Below are 13,054 nucleotides of genomic sequence, written 5' to 3'. Positions count from 1 at the left end.
ATCACGATAACAAGTTCAAGTCTCCCATTTGGTATCATATTCTTTTCTAGATTTATTTTATTTTATTTTTTATTTTTATTTTTATTTTTATTTTTATTTTTATTTTTATTTATTTTTTACTTGTAGAAAATAATGTACATAGTGAATATGATTTGTTGTCTTCAAAGTCATTGTTTAGAAAGTATTTAATATACAATAAATAACAACGTCAATTGAATAACATTTTTATCTTTGACGTTATTTGATTTTGAGGGTTTAATGATTAACCATTTGCTAACTTAAATTCTTATACAAGTTTCCCTTTTTTTTTTTTAAAAAAAAAAGATGAATAAAAGAGGTTTATTTCACATATAAATTACCTTCTCATATGCAACGATTTATGATGTTAATTGAGTAGCGTTTCTACCTTTAACATCATGTAAATCATATATTTTTAGGGTAAAATAAATATTTATGAATTTATATAATTTTGCGCAATTAATTAAAGGTACTGTTTTTATAGGCATCGTAGGGTGCTAATACTTTCCTTACACGTAATTGACTTCCGAACCCAATTTTGATTTTAAAGATTATTTTTAAAGGGTTTTCCAATGTTTTTTTTTCTTAAAATAAAACATTGGTGATGGCTCCATTGAAAAATATTTTTTGTGTCACACCCGTCGTGATACCGGTTACGACACTTCTTAACTAACAAAATAGGTGCTCCCCAAGGTGAAACATTTGGCCTAATAAACTACTTCTCTTGCAACTCCTCTATTTGCCACTCAACTCCTTAGGGACATCCTATAGGGTGCAATGGAAATAGGGGCAGTACCAAGCACTAAGTTTATATTAAACTTGATCTCCCTCTTTGGTGGTAAACTAGCAACATCACTAAGGAATGCCTCAGGAAATTCTCTCACACTACAAGAAATGTTACTTTTAGTGACATATAAAAAGTGTCACTATAGATAAAAATTATGTAGGTATAAACTTATTTGACATATACCCACACACAATTTTTGTGTTGATTTTGAATGAGATTTAACAACATATATTATGTGTCACTATAATCTATAGCAACACTTTATAGCAATTGTAGGGATAAATTTACAAACATATACCAACATGTATTGTGTGTCACTATAACTTATACACATATTTTTAGGAATAAATTTATTAACATATACCAACATATATTGTGTGTCTCTATATCTTATACCTACATTTTTTTAGGAATACATTTATTAACCTATGCCAACATATATTGTGTGTCACTATAGCATATTTTCAATTTGTTTTTAAATTTAAATTCTTTAAATTGATTGCCTATTATTATTATTTTTAATAATTTTAAACATATTCATCTTTAATATACATGCTTTACATTTTACCTTTTGAATATATATTTCTTGCAATCTATATTTTCTTTTAAATAATTTTTCTCTGAAATTGTATTTTTGAATTTTACCCAATTTTTTTTCTTGTAATGCACTGATATATTGAATACTAACATTTATCTCTTGATTGAGCTTTGCATCATTGACAACAGGTATCCAATTTCTAGACTTGACATGATTAGAAATTTTATTTAGCATGAGTAGAGTCTCCCTTAAGTATAACCAATATAAATTTTAAAATACATCAAAGAACATTTGAAAAGATAAAAAAAAAAAGAGGATAAAATCCCCGTGGTGCACTAGTTTTACTTTGTTTGTTTCAGGTGTAGGTGGATATATAATAATAATAGGGAGACAAGAAAGTGGGAATTGATCCCTGCCATGGAAATTAAGAAAAAGCAACCATTAGTGGCTAGGCTAGTTGTTACGAATCTTATCTTGATGGTTTCTTCAATTACAATTGGTTCCCACAAAGGATTACACTTCAGAACTAGATATTTATTTGTATTTCATTTTTCAGATATCCTTGCCTTTTTCATCTTTCCCTTCCACACTACATATAAAAGACATCAAAACAATCTTGTGCATATCTTGTATTGCACCACCCCACAATATTCTGAGTCTGAGCTTAACCCCCTACAGTTTCTATGGACAAAAACAACAACAATTCAAACTATTCTATATGCAGGAAAATCCTTCAAGCACTTACAAGCAATCCTGCAATCGAAGCCGTTCAACGCTTCTCAAGCTTCAATCAAAAACCTGAACCCGTTACAAAACGTCCAAATTCTCCACCACCCAACACTAATATTAGCATAAAAAACACACCCCCACCACATCATAAGGCTCGCAAAGAAGAATCAGGTGCAATCCCCGTAAGTGCAGCAAAAGCTGCTTCATCAGGAAGACCAATCACACGTCAAATCCATATATTGATTAGAAGCTAACATTAATAAAGAACCTGCAGTCATAAATAATAAAAATGCAGTTAAAATTACAAAAATTAATTATATGATTATGTTTCTCAACTCAAATTTCTTACCATTATCGATATCACCTAACACCCACCACTTGTAGTTCACTAAATGATATTATTATAATCGTTTCTGTTACTTGCAGCATCGGGTATCTAAACATAAAAAAGAAATATATGTAAAGTAATATTTTTGTTAAATATGATCACGATTGACATATGTCAGTTGTAAGAGTTAATACCTCTTGATCTACAGCTTCTATAATATCATTAATCTCTTGAACTCCTGAAAATCGTGCTTGAAGAAAAGAAACAAGATTTCCAAGTACCTTCTCTAATTTTTGAATTCTAAGTTCTGCAGTAGAACTTTGAGTTGCAGTATTTGAATTTTTAGCAAGTGGAAGTTTGCCAAGACAACGTACATGTCCTCTTTTTTCAAGCCCTTTCACTTTTGAATAGATGTCATTTTTCCAATTTGTATAATCAGGAGCAGTTTGAGATCCTCCTAAGCTTTCTACCTCCACCATATGCTTCTTTAATTCGTCCTACATCAAAACCCATTTTAATTAAAATAATCTAAACTATCGATCCTGTATGACACCAATCATGAGTTTAGATGCTTTTGAAAGCTAAATCGCAAGTATACAATAGAACAAATCAAACCATAAGGTTGTATCCAAGAAACAACAAAAACATAAGGCATAAAAATTGAAATGGCAGAAAATGAATTATATTCACGTAGCACATTCACAAACTAATTGCAAAAATATACCTAAAACCCACACTGCAGTTTCAGAACCTGGAGACTAAAATTGACAATGGTAAAATTTGAAATTCCATTTTCATTGGGAAATAAAGAGCAAGAATGGGGGCACAGAGGAAATCTAAACTCGTGATTGGAAGAAAGTGAAGAAATTTGACATTGGTGCCTCCTTACCAAGCTACCAATTGCACTTAAAAGAGTTTTTCCTTCTGACCCAATAGGATTTCCCAAAGCATCTACCTCAACAACTATGAATTCATCATCTGACATATCCCACACATCCAACATATGTGTATAACCTCTAGTCTTCTTTCCACCTAAATCACACAAGTATCAACATATGTGTATATATGTATATGTACACTATAACTGTCACACAAGTGCTTAATACAGAATTAACAGAACAGTGGAAACCAAGGAGTGGCTGATGAAAAGAAATTATAATAAAATATTGAAGAAGAAAAACTCATCTTAAAAGGAAAAAAAAAACTCTAAGTTTAAGAAACTAAGTCCAATACAGCAGCCCATGCAGCCCAAAGACCTCCAATTGACAGCGGATAAACTGGGAATATTAAGTTGGACATAAAAAGGTGAAATCAAATTGGAGGATTTCACACAGGTTTCACTGTGAAATCAAATTGTAAAAAGAATACTACTATATATTCAAGCGGTCAAGACTAGTTAAAACACTATGCTACATTATTGCTACTGCTGTCTTACATTAATCGAACTTTATAGCTACAAAGTATTATTTCTAAAATTTTAATGAGTTGAGACTCTTTAACTAATTAAATAACTTTTTCAAAATAATATTATAAAAAATATCGTAAATAAATTGTTCAGAAAACAACAAAGAATATGGATATGGAGGAGTGAAATAGAAAAGAATAATTGACTTACATATTGCTATATAGTAAAAGTTGCTAGTTACCTCCATTAAAAGTTGTCCTTGTATTATCAAGAGAAGTTTCAGATTCAACATGATTAAAGTCTTCAGTTTGTTGCTCTAAGTGTAATTGGCTAGGCTGGTGATTATCATTTGACACCATATGATCTCTTATAAACCCTATTATAATGAATTGGAAAAAAAAACTTTATAATAAAATTAAAATTGAGAATATAAAATATAAGGGATAAACTTGCCTCAAGGATATAAATGTGCTCTTTTGCACTAAATATTAGGAATACAAAGACAAAAGAAGGAAAAATTAAAGATAAAATAAGTACAATAAAACTTAATTACCTCCTCTTATAGTTTCTTTTATACCAAGAATGGTTTGAGATTCAACATGACTCATCTCTTGAGTCTGGAGATGAAGATTTGATGTCATAGGATCACTTGTAGCATCTATTACAATTAAAAAAGTATTAAATTTTAATATAAAATATAAGAAATTAAGTTAATAAGAATTGTATACCTCTTCCAAATTGTATATTATTTTCTGGAATAGAAGGATTGTGTTCTTGATATTGCATAGTAATTCCAGTAGAGTTATCAATTGGTAGCTTTTTAACTTGAGTTTCATTTTTATGAATAGTATGCAATTTTTTGCGTCTCCCCATGATATCTACATATAATCCAAAGCCATGTTAGTATATATATATATATATATATATATATATATATATATATATATAAATTTAAAAACATATTAATAATAATAATGATGATGATAATAATAACAACAACAACAACAAATACACATATAAAGTAAAAGTATAACAAAAAAAATTACATACCTTATATATTAGAAGAAAAAAATTTAGAAGAAATCTTCACCCCAACCCTCTATTTCCTCTTCAACATTGGCATTTTGGAGAGCATCTTCCATGTTTATTATGAATTCCATGATATCATCATCATTATCATCAACTTCTGCCCTAATTAAATCATTATCATTTATCTCTTGTAAGTCGTGTTCTTTTCTTTGTTCTATTTCATTAGACCACTCATCACCTAAGTCATATATATCTCTAGCTTTGGCATGCACAACAACATGCCAATCACTTTGTCTTTCATTTTCCACATAAAATACTTTTTTGGCTTGTGATGCAAAAATAAATGGATCATCACATATATCATCCCTTGTATGTTGTAGACATTTGAAATTAACTAATGTCATGCCAAAATTATCAGTTTTACACCCTCTATTTATGTCAACCCAATCACATTTGAAAAGAATTACCTTATATCTACCCAAATAATCCAATTGAATTATATCAGTTAAAGCACCATAGTAATTTATTTCCCCTTCCTTAGGGTGTTTATCTCTTGAACTAGCATAACTTCTTGTCTTAACAGTGACAACAATGCCACTATTCTGGGACTTTAAGAATCTTTCACGCTATTTTGTATGGAACCTAACTCCATTAACAATATAACCACTATATCTTCTAGCCATTTGAAGTGGACCTCGTGACAACAACTTGATATCCTCGGTCACTAGTGTACTAGATTGCTCTTCCAAACGTGCAACCTATAAGTCACAAAACTTTATTTTAAAAGATTGCAAACTTTTATTTGATTACAAAATTTAAAAATGGAATTTAATTGTCCCTAACACTTACTCGTTCACGAAACCAATTAGGAAATGAACGACTATGAATTTTGTCAATTTCATATGGTGACAATCGATGATTTTGTCTCCTAATAAGGTCAAGGTGTTCTCTATGAAAAGAAAAAGTACAAAAGTATTAAATATTAATATAGTAAGGCACCAAAGAAAATTTAAATAATCAAATATGAATGGAAAAGAAATTTCTTACTTTTTAAAAGGATCAATACTTTCGCTATTAAAAAGAACATATCTTTGTGCCTGTAGCAATGTTGTCTCATCAAGTGACACCCTAGAAACTCGTTTTCTTTTCTTTACATTGAATCCAACTTTACTTTTCCTCCCAAGTGGTCTACCTTTATGAACAAGACTTGTATTCTCCATAAAAAATGAATCAATGCCATCATCATTTCTCCTAGGCCGATTAAAAGCAGTTTCTACTCCAGAAAGATACAGTGAACAAAATAATAGGCATTCATGAGCTAAATATCCCTCTGCAATTGATCCCTCTGGATGTGCTCGATTACGAACAAAAGACTTTAGAGTAAGGAGAAACCTAAAAGTATAAGTTAAATTTATAGAATAAGGAATAACATTTTATTGTATAATTTTAAATTACAATCAAATGAGTGAAAAATAAATTTAATACCTCTCAATTGGATACATCCATCGGTAATGTACCGGGCCTCCAACTTTTGCTTCATATGCCAAATGGATAACAAGATGTACCATTACAGTGAAAAAAGATGGAGGAAATATCTTTTCTAATTGGCACAATGTCTTAGCTATTTGATGCTCTAAACACTCTAACTTATGCACACTAAGTACCTTGCCACATATTTCTTTGAAAAAATGACAAAAATCGGATATAACTAAACCCACTTTGTCAGGTAAACGACCTTTTATAGCTATAGGGAGAAACTCTTGCATTAAAAGATGACAATCATGACTTTTGAGACCAATTATTTTGTGTTGCTTCACTTGCACACATCTTGAAATATTGGATGTATATTCATCTGAAGCTTTTATTTCTTTAAGCACTTCCAAAAATGTTTCCTTCTCTTTTGAAGTCATTTGGTAACAAGCTCTAGGTAAATAACATTTACCCCTTGTTTGATGCAATTTTGGATGTAGTTGACTTCTTATGTTCATGTCGACAAGGTCATAATGTGCCTTGTCATTATCTTTTGATTTCCCTTCTAAGTTTAATAACGTTCCAACAATATTATCACAAACATTTTTTTCAATGTGCATTACATCAAGATTGTGACGAAGAACATTATATTGCCAATAAGGAAATTTGAACATGATGTTTTTCTTCTTCCATGGTGACCCATCCCCAATTTCATTCTCAGAAGAGTTTTCAAGTTCTTCTAATTGTCTTAAAACAATAGTTCCATCAAGTGGCCTAGATGGAGCTTTAAACTCTTGACTTCCATCAAAATTTCCTTTATTGTACCTCCACTTATGATCTGGCTCTAACCAACGACGATGACACATATAGCAAAATTTTTTACTATGACGTAACCACTTAGAGGCAGTTTCAAAGCCACAACATGGACAAGCATATTTACCTTTAGTACTCCAACCAGACAAATTTGCATAAGCAGGGAAATCATTAATAGTCCATAAGACGGCAGCACGCATTTGGAATGACTCCTTTTTGCATGCATCAAAAGTTTTTACCCCAATTTCCCATAGCTCTTTCAATTCCTCAATAAGAGGTTGCATATAAACATCAATATTATTACCTGGACCTTTTGGACCAGGAATAAGTAATGTGAGAAAAAAAGAAGGTTGTTTCAAACACATCCATGGAGGCAAATTATAAGGAATCAATATGACAGGCCAAGTGCTATGAGGAATTGCCATAGTTTTGAAAGGATTAAAGCCATCTGAAGCCAAACCTAATCGAACATTTCGAGGGTCAGAAGAAAACTCAGGATATCGATTATCAAAATCCTTCCATGCCAAAGAGTCAGCGGGATGTCTCATAAGTCCATCCTTAGTTCGACCATACTCATGCCATGTCATAAAAGAAGCTATTTTGGATGACATAAAAAGTCTTTGTAGTCTAGGTTTGAGAGGAAACCAACGAAGAATCTTTGCAGGTATTTTTTTTCTGGCTTCATCATCACTAGAGTTATTTTTCCATCTTGAAAAATTACACTTTGGGCATTTTTCTTCGTTGGATAAATCATTCTTATATAATATACAATCATTAGGACATGCATGAATTTTTTCATAACCTAAACCCAATCCTGAAATTATCTTCTTTGTATCATAAAATGACTTAGGCAAAGTATTTTCTTCTGGTAAAGCATCATTTAACAACTCTAACAACATTGAAAAACTTTTATCGCTCCACCCATTCAGACATTTCAAATGATAGAGATGTACAAGGAAAGAGAGCTTTGTGAATTTCTTACAACCAGGATAAAGGTCTTGCTCAACTTCTTTCAACAACTTATAAAACTTAGATGAAGAAACTTCAAATTGTTGAACATTATTTTCATTTACTAATGGTTCAACATTCTCATCCTCTGTGTCTGTATCTATATTTTGGCCCTCATTAGTTGCATGCATTGCAAAAGCATCATGAATTAATGTATCAATGTCATGATCAAACCTCCCATCTTGATATATGTACTCTCAGAAATAGAAGGGCCAATATTTTCACCATGAAAAATCCAATTAGTATATCCTTTTAGAAAACCACGATTGACTATGTGCTCATAAACATCCATTCGAGAGCGCCAATCACGATTAACACATTTGGTGCAAGGACATAAAATTTTTCCATCCTTAGATGATTTTTCAAATGCAAAATCAAGAAAATTTCAAAACCCCCCTAATATACTTCTCATTAACTTGAGATTGATCAGAAATCCATCTCTTATCCATCAAATATAATAAACTGAAAAATAGTATGAAAAAAATTATTGTTATAAAAATGAAAGGTAAGTCACAAACAATAAAAATCGAATCTAAATATAGTGGAGAAAATAATTGACTATTATCTTCTAAACATGAAATATTTTAGAAGCATGGGTCATGCATAACATAGCAAAAGGTCAAATTTATGTGATACCCAGCAAGGAACACTTCAGCAAACAAGAACAGTAAGTCATGCATAGAACCAAGAAATTTACATAACAAACTATTAAAACATCTTAAAGGAGTTTAAATGCCCATTTTAACTTACTGAGTCAATCTTCTTCAAAACTGAAATGCCTGTGCTCATAGAGTCCTTAATGAGCTGTATGAAAATCGTAAAATGCTAGATGAAAACTCTGAATTTGAAGAGTCCACTGAGTATACAGGATCAACAAAACTGACAGCTTGACCTCTTGGAGTATCTATCCTTTCAAATATTTGCTAAGGATAAAAAGGCACAATTATAATATCTCCAAATCAAATATATATCAAATTGGGAAGAACTGAACCTATGATTTTCTGTTTATAGAAAGAACGTGAATAACTATTTAAGTATTTTGAACCCTGCTGCTGATATCAAAAAACGCAATGCAAAAAAAATCTAATTACAAAATTTACTTGTATGAGTTTTTAACAAAGCTCCATCCATTCACATCACAAACATATGAACGTCCCTCACTTCTCAAGAGATCGAATCCACAAACCTGCAAGCAACACAAAAATTTATAGGACATGAAGAGGATCAGACAAATTATTTTCTTAAAGTGACAGATAATATTTTATTTCAGTCCGTGTTCAAAAGAGTGTAATCACATGCATTAAATTCAAATTCATACAACATTGTGCAAAACTTCATTGACCCAGCCACATTTTACTTACTATAATAGTTAGCTCATAGCTTCACAGTCTCGAGACTTATAATATCTAAGCGAAGAAATAGAATACTTGGGATATCCTTGGAAAAAATATTTAGAGCTACACTACTTCCAGTTAAATCCACTGCTATAATACAAAGATTTGTTTTCCAAAACATTATAGGTATTCGATGATAGGACTTGTCAAGATGGTTAAATCAGCAAAAGGATTTAGAACATAATTTCTAAGCTAAAGATCAAACTTCACTCAGAAGGCAATGTGTTGTGGTAAAATGCCCATTGTGGCCTAACAACAGATTCCATACTATACACTCAGTAGTACTCAATAGTTTAAATTTTAAAAGATTGAAAATGAATATATGAGGTTTCGTTCCTTTGCCTTTGTACAGATCTATGGAGTTAGTATTGATTTAGGTTGTACTCCAATTACACGTTAATGCACTGGAAAACTACTCCTTGATATACCATGTTGAAATTGAGTTGATATTGAAGTAATTAAAAGTAAAATAAACAGATGAGAAACAACTTAGAAAGACCATTTATCAGAGACGGGAAACGAAAGTCCTAGGAGAGCAAAACAAAATGAAAATTGTTACCTTTCCCATTGAATAACGGGTACAAACTACAAAGTAATAGCAGTAGTTCAGAAAAAAAACTTCGTCCTTTGGAATGAAATGTCTGAGGCACACTGTTGAGGTCATTGTTATAGCATAACATCAAAACTTGAAAGGCCAAGAGAAACTTTAGTCCTTAGAATATGGTGGAAAATGATAATGACCTGGGTTAAACTATGGAATTTGTGACATTCGGATCTTTCTTCTACAGTTCTACCATTGTGGCCTATTTTATCATTGAAAATTGAGCTCATTGGATTGGGTTATAGGACCTAACAGCAGACTCTTTTTGGATTATTGTTATAATTTTCTTAGAACAAATGCTCCTAAATTAGCCGAAGCAATCACGAACTTTATTAATATCCTTTGATTATTGTTATATTTTATCTTTAGATGAAGAAACAATCCAATAATATGTTAATTTAATCAATCACACTATGTGAAACATCAGAACTTAACTAATGTTGACTTGACGATGCTGCGTATTTATACCAGACCATCAATCTTATATCATCCTATGGTTCTTTAATATATATTAAAAATAAATAAAGACAAAAGAAAGGGAAACCAGATTATATATATTGGTCCCAAAAAAAGAAAAATGGAATCTCCTTTTTCTCCTTTCAAATTTTCTTTTCGTTCATCATCATAAATTTGAATATACGCATTTAACTATAATTTCTGCTAATGTTTGAGTCGGTCAGTTTTTCTGGATTAAAATTAATAAAGTCTGCCATTCTTTTTGTGCACCATTTGTAGACTTTCAATATGAAATTCAACCATCGAGGAAATCCAAAGATTATCTATACGGATCATTGTCCAACACAACAATTATGGGAAGTACAGAGTTATCTTTTTGGATTCAAAAATAGAATGCTACCAAATTCAAATCTAACAACCAAAATGATAGTGATAAGGTTACAACTATAAACAAAAATTACCTGTAGACTATAACTTTTACTGTATCAACAGAAACGGCAGATTGACCTTGAAATCGGACAAATTCTGAAATGGTGAATCTATAAAACAATGATGGACAAAACACAGAGATCGATGAAGTGAGTGTTCCGTATTTAAAATCAACCATGAATAAAAAAGACGAATGAATAGAGATTTAGATTCAAGTTGAAAATACCTAAGAGAGGTCTTATGAACTCATCTTCCAATAGTTTCGACGATTAACAAAGGGAGGAACTTCGCAGCTCCGTCACGCAGCCTTGTTTTGAATTTTTGCTTCTTTCACTCCGCAACTCCAAAGATTGCTTTCAGCCAAAGAGAATTAATTGACTTCGGGCTCGCACCCTATGTGCTCGATCCGATCAACGAAAATCAATACTGAAATAACAAACATATATAACAATAGTAATTGATAGTTTTTGGAGAAAGCATTTGGGCCCTTTGAATGGAATCTGGAGATGTAGTTCACTTTTTTCTTCGAGATTGGCTTGGTCTTCAGTGTGGGCAGTCTCCGCAATGCTGCATCCTTTAAAAGTTTTTTCTTAAAACTCTCGTATCATTTGCTTCTTTCGCATTTTCGTTAAACAAAAATATTAATAATTAAAATATATTAATAAAGATATTTTTCAATCTATAATAAAATAAAATAATATATCAATAAAAATATTATCAAATACCAAAATATTAATAATATATATTTTGTCAAATATTAGTAAAACAATGACAGATTTAATATATTAAGGTACGTATATTAATAACTGAGTTATAAAATAATAATAAAATATTAGAAAAATAGTTAGTCAAATTTAATAAAGTTTTTTTTGTTTTTAAAAGTATTAATAATAATATAATAGTGACACAAAATAAAAAGAAGGTAAAATTATAATTGTATAGTGACATATAAGAAAAAATATAGGTAAATATAATTTTAAATGACACTAAAAGTTGTGTTTAAGGTTTAGTGACATATAAGAAAAAATATAGCTAAAAATAGCTTATAGTGACACTAAAAGTTGTGTCATTATAAAATGTGTGTCACTATAGGGCATTTTTTTTTGTAGTGCACCATAAGAATAACACTCAACTCTTTACTATTCTCGAGTTTAATACAAACAATTAACATAAATACATGATTATTATCTTTCAAATAGTATTGGAAATGGCTTGCAGAGATCAATTCATCATACTTATATTCACCGAAAGATATAGTTTTACAAAAACAGTTCAAAAGGACATGGTTGGAAGATAACCAGTCCATACCAATAATCACATCAAGTTGACTAAGAGATAAACATATCAAGTCAACTAAGAACTTCCTATCAAAAACAACCACAAGGCATTGAATACATACATTAGAAGTTGTTATGGGAGCATCAGTTGGAGTTTCTACAACTAGATCAAAAGGCAATCGAGACATAGGCAAATTCAACCTTCTAACACAGGAGACAAATATGAAGGAATGCATTGCACCATAATCAAACAGTACAACAAAAGGATTCCTAGCTATAGGACAAGTACCTTGTATTAGACTACCAAACTAAGCAACTTCAGTCCCATTAAGAGAAAAGACTCTCCCTGTAGCTCGAGGTCATCTAGATTGGGTACTAGGGCCTGCCAATCCTCTAGAATCTTTCTTCTTAGGACACTTACTAGCAATGTGACCTTTTTCATGATAGTAAAAACAACTAGGCACCTTATTTGGACACTCGAAAATATGATGATCAAGCTTCCCACACCTCCAACACTTCTTTTAAGTAGTAGAGATAGAGCCTCTAACACTGGCCTCAACACTACTAGTAGAAAACCCAACAACAAATTGGCTAGCACCTCTTCTAGCATAACTCCTTTGGAATTGTGCATATACTGAATAGGGCTTGCTCCTAGTCGTTGCTCTAGAAGTCTTACCCCTAGTAGGGCCCACACTTCTATAGTGTGGAACACAAACTTGGTTGTCATGGTCATAGATCCTACACTTATTCACCAAGGTCGGAAAGTGTTAGA

At 31.3% G+C, this 13,054-nt stretch overlaps 1 protein-coding gene across 2 annotated transcripts; it reads right to left on the bottom strand.

Moving 5' to 3' along the window:
* Positions 1-659: 659 nt before the first annotated feature.
* On the bottom strand, positions 660-12,754 carry LOC114915562 (uncharacterized). 2 transcript variants are annotated; one of them, XM_083072363.1, is made up of 12 exons: positions 11,232-12,754; positions 11,038-11,115; positions 6,320-9,311; positions 5,882-6,226; positions 5,684-5,783; positions 4,856-5,592; positions 4,534-4,683; positions 4,359-4,463; positions 4,047-4,181; positions 2,595-2,897; positions 2,422-2,508; positions 660-2,340 (listed from the first exon to the last, which is right to left on the bottom strand). In XM_083072363.1, exons 3-6 carry the CDS (start codon positions 8,254-8,256, stop codon positions 5,461-5,463), a joined length of 2,514 nt encoding a protein of 837 aa, XP_082928489.1. In that variant the 5' UTR covers positions 8,257-9,311; positions 11,038-11,115; positions 11,232-12,754; the 3' UTR covers positions 660-2,340; positions 2,422-2,508; positions 2,595-2,897; positions 4,047-4,181; positions 4,359-4,463; positions 4,534-4,683; positions 4,856-5,460. The 2 variants fall into 2 exon arrangements, with proteins under 2 accessions (XP_082928489.1, XP_082928490.1); XM_083072364.1 differs by lacking the exons at positions 660-2,340; positions 2,422-2,508; positions 2,595-2,897 and adding an exon at positions 2,906-3,432.
* Positions 12,755-13,054: the final 300 nt, after the last annotated feature.

The sequence above is a fragment of the Cajanus cajan genome, chromosome 4 (genome assembly GCF_000230855.2).
Source record: "Cajanus cajan strain Asha chromosome 4, NIPB_CcT2T_4, whole genome shotgun sequence".
NCBI classification, from domain to species: Eukaryota; Viridiplantae; Streptophyta; class Magnoliopsida; order Fabales; family Fabaceae; genus Cajanus; species Cajanus cajan.
Note: the sequence above shows the minus strand (reverse complement) of the source record. Positions and strands in the feature narration are given on the sequence as shown.